This window comes from Lepidochelys olivacea (assembly GCF_965140295.1).
Source record: "Lepidochelys olivacea isolate rLepOli2 genome assembly, chromosome: 17".
In the NCBI taxonomy this organism is placed as follows: Eukaryota; Metazoa; Chordata; order Testudines; family Cheloniidae; genus Lepidochelys; species Lepidochelys olivacea.
In genome coordinates, this window is record NC_140427.1 from 22,978,529 (window position 1) to 22,999,248 (window position 20,720).

Sequence of the window (20,720 nt, forward strand, 5' to 3'; positions counted from 1 at the left end):
CTACCATTAAGTGAATACATAATATGTTAAACAACCACAAACAAAGAGTAACTATTAATGGAATGATGTCAGATTGGAAGGAGGTCTTGGGTGGAGTTCCACTGGAATCTGTTCTGGGCCCAGTGTTGTTTAACATTGTTATTAATGACCTGGATGTAGGTATAGAGAGCACACTGATCAAGTTTGCAGATGACACAAAGCTGGGGGTGGTTGCCAACACTTTGGAGGGTAGAGCTAAAATTCAGAGGGATCTTGATAAACTGGAGAACTGGGCTAGACAACAAAATGAATTTCAACAAAGACAAATGTGAGGTGCTACACTTAGGGAAGAAAAACCAAATGCACAAATACAGAATGGGGGAAAACTGGCTTGGCAGCAGCTCTGCTGAGAAGGCTGTGGGGGTTGTGGTGGATCACAGCTTCAACATGAGTCAGCAATGTGATGCTGTTGCAAAAAAAGCAAATGCAATTTTAGGCTGTATTAACCTAAAGCTGGTTAGGCCTCAGCTGGAGTACAGTGTCCAGTTTGGGTCACCAATGTGTAGAAAGGATGAAGAGAAACTGGAAAGGATCCAGAGGTGAGGGACAAAGATGATCAAAGGAATGGAACACAAGCCACATAAGCAAAGGCTGAAGGAACCGGATATGTTTAGTTTGGAAAAGAGGAGATTAAAGGAGGAGATAATATGATCTTCAAATACTTAAAAGACTGCCATAAAAAAGATGGAGAAAAGTTGTTCTCTCTTGCCATAGAGGACAGTACAAGAGGAAATCGGTAAAAACTACAGCATAGCAGATTTAGATTAAATCTCAGGAAAAACTTCCGAACTGTAAGAGCAGTAGGGCAATGGAACAGAGGCCTCTGGAGGTCATGGAAACTCCCACACTGGAGGTTTTCCAAAGGAGGCAGGATAGCAGGCTGTCTTGTATGGTTAAGACAGTGGTTCTCAAACTTTAGCAACCCGAGGACACCCTTGATTTAAAATTTTTCGGGGACACCCAAGGCCCTCCACTTAGCCCTGGCCCTGCCCCCTTCCCTGAGGCCATGCCCCACCCCTTCTCCAAGGCCCCATCCCTGCTCACTCCATCCCCCCTCCCTCTGTTGCTCGCTTTCCCCCATGCTCACTCACTTTCACCAGGCTGGAGCAGAGGGTTGGGGTGCAGGAGAGGGAGTAGGGTGCAGGCACTGGGAGGGAGTTTGGGTGCAGAAGGGGGTGTGGGGTGCAGGCTCTGGAAGGGAGTTTGGGTGTGGGAGCGGGCTCTGGGCTGGGGCAATGGGTTGGGATGCAGGAGGGGGTGACGGGTGCAGGCTCCAGCTGGGCAGTGCTTACCTCGGGCAGCTCCCAAAAGTGACTGGCACATCCCTCTGACAGCAGCTCCTAGGCTGCGTGGCCAGGGGGTCTCTGCACGCTGCCCCTGCCCACAGACACCACCCCTGCAGCTCCCATTGGCTGCAGTTCATGGCCAATGGGAACTGCGGACTCAGCACTTGGGGCGGGGGCAACGTGTGGACACCCCCCCCCAAGGGTTGCAGGGACATGTCGGCCACTTCCGGGAGTGGCACGGAGTCAGAGCAGGTAGGAAGCCTGCCTTAGCCCCACTTAGCCCCACAGACTTTTGGCATGCAGGAAGCGCTGGGAGGGAGGGGCAGGAGTTGATGGAGGGATGGGGAGATCAGCAGAGCCCCTCAGGTACCCTCAGGGGTCTGCAGACCCCAGTTTGAGAAATCTGGTTTTGACACAAGAAATCCTTGGCAGTGGGTTAAAGTAGATGACCCTTGCAGTCCCTTCTAACCAGTGATGAGCTGCCAGAAGCTGAAGAACTGGTTCCCTCGGTCACTCTGGGTCTTTGGCAGTGCTGCCGAAGGGCCAGAGCGCTGCTGGGGGAGTAAAAATTCTCAGGGAAGCTTCCCCAGCCGAGAGCTCAGGCACTGGCCTCCCTCTTGGGGGGGCTCTGCCCCTCCCTTCTGACCTTTCGGCTCCACAAGTCAGATGAGGGCTGAAAGTGGCAGTGTCTCCCAAACACCATCCACTTGTGGCTCCAAAGGGAGATGCTGTTTCCAGCAGCCTGTGCAGATCTGTGAAATCCCGTCCATCCTTTCTTGCATACTATAACCAATTTCCAGAAGAGTTAATAGTGCTGACATTTAAATTATCACCATTATTGAGCATAACCCCAAATATACATACAATACGATGGGGGCTAATTTAGCTACAACTAATCAGGAGAAAGATCTTGGAGTCATCGTGGATAGTTCTCCGAAGACATCCATGCAGTGTGCAGCGGCAGTCAAAAAAAGCAAACGGGATGTTAGGAATAATTAAAAAAGGGATAGAGAATAAGACGGAGAATATCTTATTGCCCTTATATAAGTCCATGGTACACCCACATCTTGAATACTGCATACAGATGTGGTCCCCTCATCTCAAAAAAGATATATTGGCATTAGAAAAGGTTCAGAGAAGAGCAACTAAAATGATTAGGGGTTTGGAATGGGTCCCATATGAGGAGAGATTAAAGAGGCTAGGCTTTTTCAGCTTGGAAAAGAGGAGACTAAGGGGGGATATGATAGAGGTATATAAAACCATGAGTGGTGTGGAGAAAGTGAATAAGGAAAAGTTATTTACTTGTTCCCATAATATAAGAACTAGGGGCCACCAAATGAAATTAATGGGTAGCAAGTTTAAAACAAATAAAAGGAAGTTCTTCTTCACTCAGTGCACAGCCAACCTCTGGAACTCCTTGCCTGAGGAGGTTGTGAAGGCTAGGACTATAACAGGGTTTAAAAGAGAACTGGATAAATTCATGGCGGTTAAGACCATTAATGGCTATTAGCCAGGATGGGTAAGGAATGCTGTGCCTAGCCTCTGTTTGTCAGAGGGTGGAGATGGATGGCAGGAGCGAGATTACTTGATCATTACCTGTTAGGTTCACTCCTTCTGGGGCACCTGGCATTGGCCACTGTCAGTAGACAGGATACTGGGCTGGATGGACCTTTGGTCTGACCCAGTATAGCCATTCTTATGTTCTTATCTGCACTCAAGACCCCAAAGCAATGAATGGGGCTGTAATAAATATAAAGGGAAGGGTAATCACCTTTAAAATCCCTTCTGGCCAGAGGAAAAATCCTTTCACCTGTAAAGGGTTAAGAAGCTAAAGGTAACCTCGCTGGCACCTGACCAAAATGACCAATGAGGAGACAAGATACTTTCAAAAGCTGGGAGGAGGGAGAAAAACAAAGGGTCTGTGTCTGTTCGTGTGATGCTTTTCCCAGGGACAGAACAGGAATGGAGTCTTAGAACTTAGTAAGTAATCTAGCTAGGTATGTGTTAGATTATGATTTCTTTAAATGGCTGAGAAAATAGTTGGGCTGAATAGAATGAATATTCCTGTCTGTGTGTCTTTTTTGTAACTTAAGGTTTTGCCTAGAGGGATTCTCTATGTTTTGAATCTAATTACCCTGTAAAGTATTTACCATCCTGATCTTACAGAGGTGATCCTTTTCTTTTTACTGTTTCTTCTATTAAAATGTTTCTTTTCAAGAACTGAATGCTTTTTTTCATTGTTCTAAGATCCAAGGGCTTGGGTCTGTGGTCACCTATGCAAATTGGTGAGGATTTTTACCAAACCTTCCCCAAGAAGTAGGGTGCAAGGGTTGGGAGGATTTTGGGGGGGAAAGACATTTCCAAACAACATTTTCTCAGGAACCCAGAGAAATGTTTGGTGGTGGCAGTGGAAAACCAAGGGCAAGGGGTAAAATAGTTTGTATCTTGGGGAAGTCTTAACCTAAGCTGGTAAAAGTAAGCTTAGGAGGTTTTCATGCAGGTCCCCACATCTGTACCCTGGAGTTCAGAGTGGGGAAGGAACCTTGACAGGGGCAGCCCATGCATCTCAGAGCTATTGTTTCAAGCCCTCTGACGATTCAGGCAGGCATCACACTCATTTCACATTTTCAAGGTTTTCTCTACAACTATAAAGGCTGGAGTTAGGGCTGAGCAAAAGTCAGAATTTCCATCCTGTGGGAAATTGCAATATTTCAACATTTATATCCGACCCTAGTCAGAATGAAAAGTTGAAATTTCAACAATGTTTGCAGAACAAAATAGTCCAAAATATTTTGTTTAGGAAATGCCAAAATCATAGATTTGTTGGGCTGGAAGGGACCTTGAAAGGTCATCTAGTCCATTCCCCTGTGCTAGGCCAGAACCACGTAAACCTGGACCATCCCTGACAGGTGTTTGTCCAACCTGTTCTTAAAACTGCCAGGGATGAGGATTCCACAATCTCCCTTAGTAACCTGTTCCAGTACTTCACTATCCTCTGAGTTAGAAAGTTTTTCCTAATATCTAAAGTAAATTTCCCTTGCTGCAGATTAAGCCCATTACTTCTTATCCTACCTTCAGTGGATGTAGAGAACAACTGACCACTGTCCTCTATAACAGCCCTTCACATATTTGAAGACTGTTATCAGTTCTCCACCTCCCTCAGTCTTTTTTTCTTACGACTAAACATGCCCAGTTTATGTCCTCATAGGTCAGGTTTTCTAAACCTTTGATCATTTTTGTAATTCTCCTCTGGACTCTTTCCAATTTATTCCAATCTTTCCTAGTGGAACCCAGAACTGGACACAGTACTCCAGCTGAGGCCTCACAAGTGCTGAGTAGAGCAAAACAATTACCTCCACTGTCTCACATATGACACTCTTATTCATATGCCCCAGAATAATATTAGCCTTTTTCGCAGCTGCATCACATTGTTGACTCACATTCAATTTGTGATCCATGGTAATTCCAAAATCCTGTTCAGTTGTACTACTATCGAGCATGTTATTTCCCATTTTGTAGTTGTGCATGTGATGTCTCCTTCCTAGGCAAAGTACTTTGCACTTGTCTTTTCTGAATTCCATCTTGTTGAATTCAGACCAATTCTCCAATTTGTCACGGTTGTTCTGAATTCTAATCCTCTCCTCCAAAGTGTCCTCCCAGCTTGTTGTCATTTCCAAATTTTAAAAGCATACTCTCCACTCTATTATCGAAATCATTAATGAAAATAGCAAATAGTACCAGGCCCAGGACAGACCCCCGTGAGGCACCACTACATAACATCCTCCCAGTTTGACAACAGACCATTGGTAACCACTCCTTGAGTGTTGTCTTTCAACCAGTTAAGCACCCATTTTATATTAATTTAATCTAGGCCATGTTTCTCTAGTTTGCTTACAGGAATGTCATGTGGGACTGTGTCAAAAGACTTAGTAAACTCAAATGCTGAAACGGCAATTTCCATCAGAAAATCATCCCAGCCGAAAACTCCAAACCAGCTATCGCTAAAGACCCTTTTCTAATATTAAAGGGAGAATCTGAACAAGTGGAGCATAAGAAAAATACTGGTTTCCCCAACATGGTATTCCCTAGCCTAATACAGCCCAGCAGATAGTGGAATTGGCTGGATGTGCTGTTGATGCAGAGTGAAGAGGAGGGGGATATGCTGTGTGCTGCTAAGGGCTGTAGGAGTTTTTCTTCCACATCACAACAGGGGACCACCAGAAAAATTGTGACTCCTTGTGTGCATCCCCAGTGCGAACCTTCACTGAGCAGCCCCTTCCTCAGGGCACAGTCTAACAGTCAGAGCAATGTTAATTCAATGCCCATCCAGCATTTTAAAATTTAAACCCACAGCATTTACACAATGTTGCTCCCTCCTACTTTCTTTGTCCCCATATTCCTCAGAGAGGTCTAGGCAGGAAGTCTGACAAGACAGACAAGACTCCCCACTCCCCACAGTGAAAAGTGATTTCCCCCACCTGCGTAACTCAGCAGTGGCCATTGTGTGCTCTTGCTTTCAGACAGGGAGTCTCTGAGGGGCTGGCATCAGGCATCTGATTGCTTAGCCAGAGAGGAACATTTTCCAGAAGTTCTCAGCAGCTGATGAGAGGGTGTTAAAGAGGAACACCCTTCTCAGCATCCCTCAGCTACTGCCATATCTTACATCCATGTGACATCTGCTATCCCAAATACTTCAAACCAGATATACAGTATCTTTCCACCCACCACGGAAATGCAGACACCACTTGCATAGAACATATAGCTACTTTATATCTATTATATCCAGAGGAATTTAGGGATGTCAAATTGGAATTTGGCAAAGCCCAACACCTACTCCCCTCTGAACAGTGCTGAGGACTATCTATTGACCTGATGAGGTCATAGCTTGGTTTCAGACAGCATCTCCAGTACCACAGTTCCCCAGCAACACACTGGGCATTGGTTCAGAACTGACTCAGAAGGAAAAGCACCACCTCCCTGACCCCTTTTGCCTCTTCCTGTAGGAACACAGATTTCCCTTGATGGTCCCATTTTCAAGTACTGATGAAACCTGACCATGCTTCGCCTATAAGCTCACAGCCCAAGGCAGCATGGCTGCAGGAAACCAGTCATTACAACTGGTACCTGGATCATGGCACCTATGATCTTCCGGGCCTCCTGGTAGAGCTTCTCTCCATCCCACTGTGGATTTAATCTCCTCAGCTCTCTGGCCAAGCGATTGTGCTCCCGGAGAAAAAGTGTGTGCAAAGATGTCAGCTCTGGCATTTCATTGGCTCGAGTGTCACCTGTGGAAATCAAAACCACTAATTCAGTCTCCCAGCCTTGTTCCCCTTGTAATCACATCTCCTTCCCCTCAACCCCCTACTGCTCCTCCCACTGAGTAGGTCCATGCTCCCTCCCAAGAACTCCATAAGTAACCCTTTCACCCCAGACTCTCATTCACCACCCAGCTACTCTTACCCTCCCCGTTATTTTATGCAGAATTCACATTTTCTGACTTCCACAAAGCGAAGAGGCTAATTCCTAACATGTCATAAATGTCTCGGCCTAATTTACTCAACACAGTAATGCAATCTGTGCTCTTCAGAGCTAATGCAATGCATTGGCCTAGCATGGGGAGGTGCCCTAGTGCTGCTCACAGCCTACTGCTAACTCACACCGACAGGACTCTCCACTCTGCTAACCTCTGTTCCTACTTGAGATTTCTCTCTTTATACAACCCAGGATCACATTAGCCCTTTTGGCCATGGCACAGCACTGGGAGCTCAAGTTCAGCTGATTATCCACCACGACCCCAAAGTCCTTTTCAGAGTCACTGCTTCCCAGGATAGAGCCCCTCATTGTGTATGTATGGCCTACATTTGTTCCTTGATGTATAACTTTATATTCAGCCATAATAAAATACATACTAAAATGCAGTCTGGATTGCTCTATATCAATGACCTCTCCTCTTCATTATATACCACTGCCCCAATTTTTGTGTCATCTACAAACTTTATCAGTGATGATTTTATGTTTTCTTCCAGATCATTGATAAAAATGTTAAATGTTATTTTAAAATGTTAAATAATGTAGGGCCAAGAACTGGTGCCTGCGGAATCGCACTAGAAACTGACCCACTCAATGATGATTCCTCATTTACAATTACATTTGAGACCTGTCAGATAGCCAGGTTTTAATCCATTTAATGGCACATTTTGTTATCAGTCTAGTTTTTTAATCAAAATGTCACCAGGCACCAATCAAATGCCTTACAGAAGTAGAAATATATTACTTTGCCTCTGTTATCTTTATCAAGCAAACTGGTAGACTCATAAAAAAAAGAGCTCAAATCAATTTGATAGGACCTATTTTCCATAAGCCCTTGATGATTGGCATTAATTATATTAGTGTCCTTTAAATCTTTATTAATTGTGTCTCATAGGAACTGCGGCAATATTTTGCCTGTGCTTGATGCCAGGATGACATGGAAGAGAGCTAATAGGATACTGGTTTGTGCCTGAACATCATGGTAGTCAGACTATGTGTGATACACCAGAGTGTATTTTGCTCTCACTGGTCTGGTTAGATCCCATCAGGATTGGCCACCTTGTTTGCAGAAAGATATATCATCTGCAGGGATGGCAGTGGAACGTAAGGCCTGAGATATGAACGGTAGAGAAACGAGGGCAGGGACATGGTGAGAGGAGTGAAGTATTTCAGCCAATTTGGGGTAACTGAGATGGAAGCTTTATGATCCCGTAAGGTTTTCAAACTCCCCTGATGCCAGATCCCAATCCCACAGGCAATTGGGGGTCACAGCAAGAAACCATGAAGGGGGCATTAGAAAAGAGTGGGTTCTCCGGAACATGATCTGACACCTTGCACTTCCCTGCAGGTGTGGCTGACACATAGGCTTTCAGAGCTCCAGAAGGACCCCAGGATGGGAGGCTTGTGGGACCCATGTGCTACAAATAGGTGCCCCTAAACAGGCTCTTTGCCCCTCCTTTCTTTCTTTCTTTCTTTCTTTCTTTCTTTCTTTCTTTCTTTCTTTCTTTCTTTCTTTCTTTCGAAGTCTGAAGATGAGCTGGGACAATCAGGATCTGACAACCCCAGAAAAGAAGGTTTAAACCCCACCCCCCAAAATAAGCAGTTAAACCAACTGATTGCATCCAATGTTATTTTACTGTAAGAGTATATTGGGTAAAGTCTTTTATGAAAGGTTGCAATGCATTGAACTTACTAGTAATTACGAGCTATGAATGCAGCTTATCGTTATGAATGGACGTACTGTATCTATAGAACATTGTAATTGTAACTGTGGTGCAACTTTCAGCATCGCCTCACAATAGGGTGAGGAGCCATCAGGCACAAAGGAGCCACCCCCACAACCAGACCAGACCAAGCCATTCTCCAGTTCAGGAAAAAACCACGTGGAACCATCAAAGGAAATGGGAACAGCATGAAACAGAAAAGAAAATCCCAGTCTTTGGAACCCAAGAAAAGAGGGAGTTTTCCCCTAGTAACTGAAGAAAAATCCTACAAACTCTTTTAAAATGGAAGGAGTTTGTACTAAAGTTCATCCAGAACTTGGGAGATGGTCTCAAGGTGGAAGGCTGCCCATGAGTGCTGGATCCCTCCTATAGCTAGGGGCTATGCTGGGAAACTGTTTGAAGGCGAGAAGTAACTCTGATTAGAAAAGGGATTTTATCCAGTATGAAAGTGTAAAGCCTTAGGTTGTCTTTATGTGTCTTTTCTGTCTGTTCGCTTTCCACTTACCAGTTCATCTCTCAATCTGGCGCTTTTCTTTGAAATAAACTTTTTATTGATTTCTCTCCCAAGCTGGTCTCTAGTGTGCAACCTGGGGGGGGGGTGTTGTGCCCAAGGGACCCAATAACTGGGACAGCTGCTTTCCCACCTTTGGACTGGAAGGACTATTGGTGTCACCATTCAAAGAGTAACTGGACTGGTAAGAGCCAGGGTGAGCTGGCTACCGGTGTCAGGGAACCGAACCAGAGCTGCACAGCACAAAGGCCACCAAAGCTACAGGGCAGGCAGTGACAGAACCCCTCTGTGGTCTGGGTGAACCCAAAACTTCACACTAGCTCAATATTATACCTGCAGTGACACAAGCGTGTGCCAACAATGGAAACAGCTTCCTTGTAGAATGAAGAGAACAAGCCAGAGTAATCCAGACTGCTGCTTTCCCATCCTACAGATGTGGAGAGCACGCGCCAGGGGCTGAATGCAACACCACTAAATAGCCACCGAGTCAGAGAAAAGAGTCCCCTGACCCATCCTCCCTCGCTCACGGGGGCCGTTCTTTAAGGGGATCCTGCTGCACTGGCTGTGTCTCTTGTTTATGGCCTTTTCTGCCACCGTTCTCCAAATCGTGGTGCAGGTCGGAGAACGCGGGGCAGTGACAGAGGTGAGCTCTTTATTAGCAGTGAACCAGGCTGACGCAGACAAGTCTGCACTAGCTCCAGCAGCAGTGACATTTTCAATATGCCCACTGAGGTGTCTTCAAGCCTAACGGCTTGGGGTTGAGCCTGCTGCACAAGCTTGGCTGTGCTCTGGTGCTCGGCCTTTAGTACTACTGGAATGTATCACTTCAAGCCCTCACTCCCTCAGTATTGTAGAGCGTCCGCTGGCCTGTTTGAGCTCGTGTGAGCACAGCTCTGCAGTCCTCATTCCAGTGCTGGGTTGGGGTTATTGTTCAGGAGGTACCGTATCAAAGAAAGAGAGAGAGAAAGAGAGAGATTGCTTCTTCTCACCTTTAGAGAGAGAGTTTCTTCTCATCTCTAGACCCTTGTCTATTACAACCTGACCTGATCTTTAGAGAGTTCTGCTCTGCCCCTTTTTCCACTGATGTAATTGTTTGGATTTTTTAAAAAAATCAAGATACAAAATAGAAACCATAGACTCATTCACTCTGGGTCTCACTATCAGAGAATGGCAGGTGCTGCAGATACCCGACTTACCTGCAAAAAAACATCGGATTTGAGCTGTTTTGTTGGTGAGAACACAGATGTCCTTCTCCATATTTCTGAATGGCAGTAATTCCAATCCCTCATCAGTAAATTGCTGGTTAACAGCCATCAAGCCCAGCTGGTTGGTATTATTCCTTAGACTGTTAGCCAAAGGTACTTCACTGCCGTACACCATGCTGCCATCAAGGAAGGATGTGAGTGCATTGATCTGGTTTCGAATGGCTCTGCCCATGGTGCATGCAGGGGCTGAGCGGGTGAATGGAATGCAGTCACTTTGGTTTTTAATTCGTGGATCGTTGGGTGGAATCTACAGCAAGAGATGAACGGGATTAATTACCACTGAGTGCAGAAGCCATTCTCCATCCCGGAGCAGCATTTCCTGCCCTGCCCCATACTGAAACAGCCTCAGTTTCTTGTTAGATTTAAGCTATGGCTACACATAGAGTGCTTTGTTAATCCAGTCTCAAGGTGACAAAGGCCTGGGTCACTGCAACAAGCAGAGAAATGCTCACAATCTTATGGGCAGGTGCAGAAAGGAAAACATCTTGCTCGTCACTGCTCTTGTGTGACCATCCAACAGCCAAACAGGGAGCATAATGAAGGCCTCCATCAAGGATCATTCCCACTCTTCATCAAGAGCCTGGGTCTGGGGGTGCTGAGGGCACTCACTGCCCATAGGAGGGCCTCGTTCACTGCAGTCTGGGATGCAGGGGTAATGAAATGGGGGTTTCCTTATTCTATGACTGTACTTAGCCTGCCCTGATTGAAGGATCTCCATAACTTGAACCTGCCTCACTAAATATGGGGGAATGATGCCAAATCCAAGTAAAAGAGAGAGGGGGCAGGGACAGTGTTCCTACCTGGTGGTGAGGACTCTGTTTAAGGATCTTAGATGCCACTGGATCCTCACTTTCCGGTATGTAAAGAGAGAGCTGAGGAGAGAGTCTGTGTCTCATCCCAGTGATCACTAGAGCTGAAATCGTTGACCGGCTGGCCTGTGGGGCTGCGCTGAGAGCCAGTGTGGGGCAGGGTTGTGGGGAAAGACAATGCAGAGGAGGCAGCAGCAGTGAAGTTCCCCATTACCTGGTGAAATCACGAAGAGCTGGGCTGCCTGGTGGAAGCTGCGAAGGCGGCAGTGCGGCTGCAGGCTGTGGGGCGGAGGGGTGCAGTGTAAAAGGGGCCCCTGCCAGCAGGCTGAGGGCTGAGATTACTCCTAGCTGGGCTAGGTGGGGCTCATGGGGTGAGAGATGCAACAGCAGCAGAGCGGCGACAGAGGTGCAGGGGTGAAAGATGGCAGCAGCAGCAAAGCAAGACATGCACTCCAAGGGCTGTCGATGAACCCTCCTGCTGCACCCCTGGATTCTGGCCCTTTGCTGCCCTCAGCCAACAGCCCTGCATGGGGTGCAGCAGAGTGGAAGAGGGAGTGGCATGCTGTCACGGGACACTTGTTCATGGGACTTTCACACCACAAAGTGGGAAACTGAGGCAAAGGACAATGCCCAAGACACTGCGGAGCACGTGTTTTATTTATTGTTTGCAGACTATCAAATCATTGTTCCTATTTTCCCCTAATTAATGCTGTTTTTCCTCTCATCTTAATAGAAGATTTATTTGTGCTGTACACAGATTCAGTGCTTGTGACTGGGGAAGTATTGCCTCTTAGGGGTGCCCAGGGGAGATATATAGTTTTTCAGGGTTTCTGACTGGGGGCTTAAGATGGTTTTGTTTTGTAATTCTAAGAGGAACCCCAGGAAATTATACCCGGCCCTTATTGCTGTTAACAACACCTGGCAGAAGGGTTACATCAAGATCTCTCCCTCCCCCGACACACTTCCCCTGGTCAGCGGAGGCTTCTGAGTTGAAGAGTGATCAGTATAACAGAGAGAGGTGTCTGAGTGTTCTCCCTTAGGGCACTGTGTGAGGAGGTGTTTTACTTCTCTTTCCATTATGGTGTCGCAGGGACACATGATTTGATTGGGAGTAATTGACAGGTCTTTTTAAGAACATCAGAGCAGCCATACTGGGTCAGACCAATGGCCCATCTAGCCCAGTATCCTGTCTTCCGGCAGTAGCCAGTGCCAGGTGCCCCAGACGGAATGAACAGAACAGGGCAACTATTGAGTGCTCATCCTCTGTTATCCAGTCCCAGATTCTGGTAGCCAAAGCTTCAGGAACACCCAGAGCATGGGGTTGCATCCCTGGCCATCTTGGCTAATTGCCATTCATGGACTTGTGCTCCATGAACTTCTCTAATTCTTTGTTGAACCAATTTATGCCTTCACAACATCTGGCAACAAGTTCCACAGGTTGACTGTGCGTTGTATGAAGAAATAATTCTTTTGGTTGTTTTAAACTTGCTGGCTATTAATTTCATTGGGTGACCCCTGATTCTTGTTTTATGTGAAGGAAAAAATAACACTTCCTTATTCACTGTCTCCACACCTTTCATGATTTTACAGAGTTCTATCATATCTCCCATTAGTCATCTCTTTTCCAAGCTGAAAAGTACCAGTCTTATTAATCTCTCCTCAATGGAAGCTGTTCCATACTCCTCATAGTTTTTGTTGCCCTTCTCTGTACCTTTTCCAATTCTAATATATCTTTTTTGAGATGGGGTGACCAGAATTGCACACAGTAATCAAGATGTGTGTATGCCATGGCATTATGATATTTAGTGTCTTATCTATTCCTTTCCTAATGGTCCCTAACATTCTGTTTGCTTTTTTGACTACCGCTGCACATTGAATGGATGTTTTCAGAGAACTATCCACAATAACTCCAAGATCTCTTTTTTGACTGGTAACAGACCATTTAGATCTAATCACTTTGTATGGAATTATGTTTTCCAAGGTGCATTACTTTGCATTTATCTACATTTTGCATTTCATCTGCCATTTTGTTGCCCAATCACCCAATTTAGTGAGTCTCTTTGTAACTCCTCACAGTCTGCTTTGGACTTAATGATCTTGAGTAATCTTGTATCGTCTTCAACTTCCCACCTAGAATCATAGAATCATAGAATACCAGGGTTGGAAGGGACCTCAGGAGGTCATCTAGTCCAAACCCCTGCTCAAAGCTGGACCAATCCCCAACTAAATCATCCCAGCCAGGGCTTTGTCAAGCCTGACCTTAAAAATATCTTAGGAAGGAGATTCCACACCCTCCCCCACAGGTAACGCATTCCAGTGTTTCACCACCCTCCTAGTAAAAAAGTTTTTCCTAATATCCAAACTATACCACTCCCACTGCAACTTGAGACCATTACTCCTCGTTCTGTCATCAGCTACCACTGAGAACAGTCTAGATCCATCCTCTTTGGAACCCCCTTTCAGGTAGTTGAAAGCAGCTATAAATCCCCCCTCATTCTTCTCCTCTGCAGACTAAACAATCCCAGTTCCCTCATAAGCCTCTCCTCATGTGTTCCAGTCCCCTAATCATTTTTCAGAGTAACAGCCGTGTTAGTCTGTATTCGCAAAAAGAAAAGGAGTACTTGTGGCACCTTAGAGACTAACCAATTTATTTGAGCCTAAGCTTTTGTGAGCTACAGCTCACTTAATCGGATGCATCCGATGAAGTAAGCTGTAGCTCACAAAAGCTTATGCTCAAATAAATTGGTTAGTCTCTAAGGTGCCACAAGTACTCCTTTTCTTTTTGCTAATCATTTTTGTTGCCCTCCGCTGGACTCTTTCCAATTTTTCCACATCCTTCTTGTAGTGTGGGGCCCAAAACTGGACACAGTACTCTAGATGAGGCCTCACCAATGTCGAATAGAGGGGAACAATCACGTCTCTCGATCTGCTGGCAATGCCCCTACGTATACATCCCAAAATGCCATTGGCCTTCTTGGCAACAAGGGCACACTGTTGACTCATATCCAGCTTCTCGTCCACTGTAACCCCTAGGTCCTTTTCTGCAGAACTGCTGCCAAGCCATTCAGTCCCTAGTCTGTAGCAGTGCATGGGATTCTTCCATCCTAAGTGCAGTACTCTGCACTTGTCCTTGTTGAACCTCATCAGATTTCTTTTGGCCCAATCCTCTCATTTGTCTAGGGCCCTCTGTATCCTATCCCTACCCTCCAGCATATCTACCTCTCCTCCCAGTTTAGTGTCATCTGCAAACTTGCTGAGGGTGCAGTCCACACCATCCTCCAGATCATTTATGAAGATATTGAACAAAACCGGCCCCAGGACCGACCCTTGGGGCACTCCACTTGATACCGGCTGCCAACTAGACATGGAGCCATTGATCCCTACCCGTTGAGCCCGACAATCTAGCCAGCTTTCTATCCACCTTAGAGTCCATTCATCCAGCCCATACTTCTTTAACTTGCTGGCAAGATTACTGTGGGAGACCGTGTCAAAAAGTTTGCTAAAGCTAAGGAACACCACATCCGCCGCTTTCCCCTCATCCACAGAGCCAGTTATCTCGTCATAGAAGGCAATTAGATTAGTCAGGCATGACTTGCCCTTGGTGAATCCATGCTGACTGTTCCAGATCACTTTCCTCTCCTCTAAGTGCTTCAGAATTGATTCCTTGAGGACCTGTTCCATGATTTTTCCAGGGACTGAGGTGAGGCTGACTGGCCTGTAGTTCCCAGGATCCTCCTTCTTCCCTTTTTTAAAGATGGGCAATAGATTAGCCTTTTTCCACCTCTCTGTTTATCCCTTTTTCCAGATAATTTATGAATGTGTTGAACAGCACTGGTCCCAGTACAGACCCCTGGGGGACACCACTATTTCTCTCTCTCCATTCTGAAAACTGACCATTTATTCCTACGCTTTGTTTCCCGTCTTTTAACCAAAAAGAAAAGGAGTACTTGTGGCACCTTAGAGACATTGGTTAGTCTCTAAGGTGCCACAAGTACTCCTTTTCTTTTTGCGAATACAGACTAACACGGCTGCTACTCTGAAACCTGTCTTTTAACCAGTTACTGATCCATAAGAGGACCTTCCCTCTTATTCCTAGACTGCTTATTTTGCTTAAGAGCCTTTGGTGATGGACCTTGTCAAAGGCTTTCTGAAAGTCCAAGTACACTATATCCACTGGATTACCCTTTTCCACATGTTTGTTGTCCCCCATCAAAGAATTCTAGTAGATTGGTGAGGCATGATTTCCCTTTACAAAAGCTGGGTTGACTCTTCCCCAACAAACTGTGTTCATCTATGTGTCTGATCATTCTGTTCTTTACTATAGTTTCAACCAACTTGCCTGATACTGAAGTTAGGCTTACTGGCCTGTAATTGCCATTGTAATTGCCTCTGGAGCCTTTTTAAAAAATTGGTGTCATATTACTATCCTCCAGTCATCTGGTACTGAGGCTGATTCAATAGATTACATACCACAGTTAATAGTTCTGCAATTTCACATTTGAGTTCCTTCAGAACTCTTGGGTGAATGCCATCTGTTCCTGGTGACTTATTACTATGTAATATTTTTTGATTTGTTCCAAAAACTCCTCTACTGACTCCTCAACCTGGAACAATTCCTCAGATTTGTCACCCAAAATGAATGGCTCAGGTATGGGAATCTCCCTGACATCCTCTGCGAAGAAGACTAATGCAAAGAATTCATTTAGCTTCTCCGCAGTGACCTTATCTTCCTTGAATGCTCCTTTAGAACCTCAATCGTTCAGTGGCCCCTCTGATTGTTTAGCAGCTTCCTGCTTCTGATGGACTTTAAAATATTGCTATTAGTTTGTGAGTCTTTTGCTAATTGCTCTTCAAATTCTTTTTTGCCCTGCCTAATTATACTTGGACACTTGACTTGCCAGAGTTTATGCTCCTTTCTGTTTTCCTCAGTAGGATTTGACTTTCAATTTTTAAAGGATGCCTTTTGCCTCTAACCGCTTCTTTTACTTTGTTGTTTAGCCACGGTGGCACTTTGTTGGTCCTCTTACTGTGTTTTTTAATTTGGGGTATACGTTTAATTTGAGCCTTTATTAGGGTGTTTATTTATCAGGTTATTTTTAAAGATTTTCAAGGGTTCCCAGAGTATCAGACCAGCACTCGTTATTGTAGTTGGTAAAACATCCAAACAAACAAATAAATAAATAAATATAATGTATGAGTTAGCACAAGCCTACAAGGGGATTATGACATTCCAGACCAAAAATTAAGACAAAATTAATATTGTAAAGTGAATCACTCAAAAGTTGGGAAATTCCAAATTTAAGGGAGACTATGCCCATTTGAATTTATATGACACAGTCTCTGCCTATGTGATCATAAACTATTATTAGCCTAATGCCAGGTCGTACATCTAGGAACAAAGAGTATAGGGCATAATTACAAGGTGAGACTGAGCTCTGGAAATAAAATGACAGTGGAAAAGAGTTAGGGCTCCTGGTGGAGACCAGCTGTCCATGAGCTCCCAGTGCAATGTTCTGTCTGAGAGGGCTAATGCGACATATCTGAGCAGGACAATATCAATTAGAGAGGTGTTACCACTGTGTACAGCATTATTGAGACCATTACTGAATACTGTGTGCAGTTTTGGTGTTCATACATTAAAAAAGGAAATTGTCAGATTGGAGAGGATTCAGAGAAGAATTATTTGACCTCTGGGAGCTGCCTCGCAAGAAGAGTTTAAAGGAGAGAAGAGAAGGTTAAGAGGTGACTTGATTACAGTTTATAAGAACTCATATGAGGAGAAGATGTCTGAGAGCAGGGGCACTTTAATCTAGCAGACAAAGCACAATGAGATCTAGTGACTGGAAGCAGAAGTTCTCTGGCCTGTGTTATACAGGAGGGCAGGCTAGATGATTATAATGTTCCCTTCTGGCCTTAAAATCTAAGAAACAACACTCCCACTCTCCTCTTAGTCATACCAACATGCCCTTTGGGAGGGAGACTCACTTGCAGGTATCTGCCCATGGAAAAGGGCAGGGAGAAACTCTGACAAACCCAGTCCCTAGGAGAAATTGATCAAGGGTAATGATCTGGATGATGGGATGGATTGCACCCTCAGCAAGTTCGTGGATGACACGAAGCTGGGGGGAGAGGTAGATACAATGGAAGGTCGGGATAGGGTCCAGGGTGACCTAGACAAATTGGAGGATTGGGCCAAATGAAATCTGATGAGGTTCAACAAGGACAAGTGCAGAGTCCTGCACTTAAGACGGAAGAATCCCATGCACCGCGCTACAGACTAGGGACCGAATGGCTCGGCAGCAGTTCTGCAGAAAAGGACCTAGGGGTGACAGTGGACGAGAAGCTGGATACGAGTCAACAGTGTGCCCTTGCTGCAAGAAGGCTAACGGCATATTGGGCTGCATTAGTAGGAGCATTGCCAGCAGATCGAGGGACGTGATTATTCCCTTCTATTCGGCACTGGTGAGGCCACATCTGGAGTACTGCATCCAGTTTTGGGCCCCCCCCACTACAGAAAGGATGTGGACAAATTGGAGAGAGTCCAGTGGAGGGCAATGAAAATGATCAGGGGGCTGGGGCACATGACGTATGAGGAGAGGCTGAGGGAACTGGGATTGTTTAGTCTGCAGAAGAGAAGAATGAGGCGGGATTTGATAGTTGCTTTCAACTACCTGAAGGGGGGTTCCAAAGAGGATGGAGCTTGGCTGTTCTCAGTGGTGGCCGATGACAGAACAAGGAGCAATGGTCTCAAGTTGCAGTGGGGGACGTCTAGGTTGGATATTAGGAAAAACTATTTCACTAGGAGGGTGGTGAAGCACTGGAATGGGTTACCTAGGGAGATGGTGGGATCTCCATTCTTAGAGGTTTTTAAGGCCTGGCTTGACAAAACCCTGACTGGGATGATTTAGCTGGGGTTGGTACTGCTTTGAGCAGGGGGTTGGACTAAGTGACCTCCTGAGGTCTTTTCCAACCTTAATCATCTATGATTCTATTATTCTAAGGCGAGGTGCCCCCTCACTCGTCTGTTCCCTCCAGGAGAAATCCTGGCAGTACCTTGATGGGGAAGCAAGGTGGTTTTTTGGCACAGCTGGTCTGACAGTCCGTTCTGCTGCTGAAAGTGACTGTTGCTGGAGTCGCAGGGCCAAAGTCCATGTCATGGTCAATAAACTGGCCCCACTGCATGAAGATGAGTGCTCTGTTCTGATCCGATACGAGCTGCTCAGTGGGAAAGCATACAATCTTGTTTGAAACTTCTCGCACCTGGAGGGATTAAAGCAGAGAGTGTGTGTGTATAATAAGATGGGCTAGGAACATGTGTTCTGTAGACAAGATTGGGGAGTGGGAGGTCAATTTCCCATGCCATCAACAGGTGTCTAAGTGAGATGGAAGCTGCTCCAATTTCCTTTTTAAAAACACAAAAGTTTAAACGGTGAATTCTTTGTTTAATTTTCCTGCCGGCACCGTTCTGGACTCCCTTACTAGAGGGCTCTAACTCTTCATTTGCCATCTCTGTTCAAGTCTGTTCAGCTCTGAACACACACTACAATACTCCACACATAATGCTCCTTCATTCATGGAGCTCAAAGAGCCTCACCAGTGCTTAATTTGTAATGAAAGAGGTGCTGGGGCTCAAGCAATTGTTTTACTTTCATAACTGACATGGCAAGCCCAGAGGTGCCAGGGCTGTGAACTGCCAGGCCCAGAGGTGCTGGGGCTGTGAACTGCCAAGCCCAGAGGTGCCGGGGCTGTGAACTGCCAGGCCCAGAGGTGCTGGGGCTGTGAACTGCCAAGCCCAGAGGTGCCGGGGCTCAGCCCTGGCAAGCCCTTGCACAATTATGCACTGAGCCTCACAAAGATGGTCAAACTTTATCAACCCTTCACAGACTGGGAACTGAAGAAAACAAAGATTGAAGTCACTGTTTTGAAATGGGGGTGTCAGAAATGAGTACCTATTGAAAACCTTTGAGAGTCAGGTGCCTCAATTTCGGCACAGACATTTGAAAACACTGACCTTCACCCCTTTGGTTTCCGTTACCATTTCTGTGAAAGAGAGGCAATGTTAGTTCCTTCCCATGTGGACGAGAGAGTCAGGCCTGCCTACCTACCTACATAAGTCTGTGTAAAGGAGGAAAGTATGAAGGCCAGGCAGCGGAAGAACTACCCTCTTAGTCTTTTAATGGAATTTCTTAGGTTTTGTTTTAAAAGGAATTCCATAATCTGGACCTATCTGGCCAGCTCCCAGGCCTCTGCTGGCCTGCCCTGTGCTGCAAAGCACACATTGAATGAGACAAGACTTCACTGAAGCCCTTGCCTTATTTAATGTGCACTTTAGAAGATGCACATGTTCACTACATATTAAATTAGCTGAGTGCCTTGTCTAGTCCAGGATTTAAGGTGTGATGTTAGCACCTGTTAGATAATATGTTCCAATTAATACATTTTAAAAGCCTAATGTAGACATGGCTCACACAGCCTTTACCACGGGGATGGGGAGGGAAGCCAATGTAACACGTTTTCAGTGATAAACTACCTTATCTACACTAGACTTTTAGAACGTTAGAACATGTAATTTTCAATCCCTAAGAACCTTTCTTTTAGTAACTTTATCTAGGACGTATACGAAATCTTACAAATCATTACCAAGCAAGTACCAAAAATACTCTATTTACAAATACAAAAGTGGACCTGCTTTTGCCAAGAGAGACATTATCCATTGGGCAAGGATAGTGTTCCTCCTTTTATACACCATGAATGCATAAAATAATGGATTTTTTTTGGATAATAGTTTATAGTAAATATCTGGGTTAGATACAAACAATATTGCATCTCTGTTTGCTGCCTTCACACATCTCAGACTGGAGAACCTAGGCTCCATTGGCTTTCACTGCTGCTTTTGTTCTGGGAGAGGGAACAATGATTCATTTAAGGCAATGGAGGCCAGTGCCAATGTTCATATGGGACAAAGTTCTGAATAAATAATGCCACTCTGTCCTGTAAAACCCTTTTCCTCATCTGGAGATAACAAGAGAAGCACGTCCCCTTTAGCTCTGGCACTATGAATTACTCCAAATACTATACAAATATTACTTGACCTTTGTAAAGTCGTTAATTAATCCAGTTTGATCTGAATGTATATAAATCCCCTTCAGTTCTTCAAATAAAGAACAGTTTGGTGTGAATCTGGGCCTATCAGATCTGCATGAGGGAAGGGCTTCCCTTTTTCCCATGTTAGGGAGACCTAAAATAGCAGCTTCTTTCATAGATTTTGGAAGTTCCTCCCCTAACACAGCAGCATTAAAGGATCAACTGATATCTCCTTAATAGCTTTATAAAATTCTGCTGGAAATTTACAAGGCCTTGGAGTTTTCCACTTTTTAAATTTCCTCTGTTATTTCTTCTCCTAAAATTTCTCTGTCAGTCTCCTGTGTCTTTGGCAGCTACTTCCCACTGCCCGTTACTTCCAGATATTTTTGATAAAAAAATAAAACTTGAAGTATCTGAAGTATAGAGGTTATTCTAATAACAGCAAAAGCAGCACATACTTCGTAGCAGTGTGT

At 45.2% G+C, this 20,720-nt stretch overlaps 1 protein-coding gene across 1 annotated transcript in view; it reads right to left on the bottom strand.

Moving 5' to 3' along the window:
- The window catches only part of MPO (myeloperoxidase), a 73,342-nt gene that overhangs the window by 17,380 nt on the left and 35,242 nt on the right, over positions 1-20,720 (bottom strand). The window contains exons 7-9 of the mRNA XM_084650636.1: positions 18,217-18,423; positions 10,286-10,601; positions 6,450-6,610 (exon numbers count right to left, since the gene is read on the bottom strand). Coding sequence (XP_084506762.1) covers positions 6,450-6,610; positions 10,286-10,601; positions 18,217-18,423 — 684 coding nt within the window. The remainder of the gene's footprint in view (positions 1-6,449; positions 6,611-10,285; positions 10,602-18,216; positions 18,424-20,720) is intronic.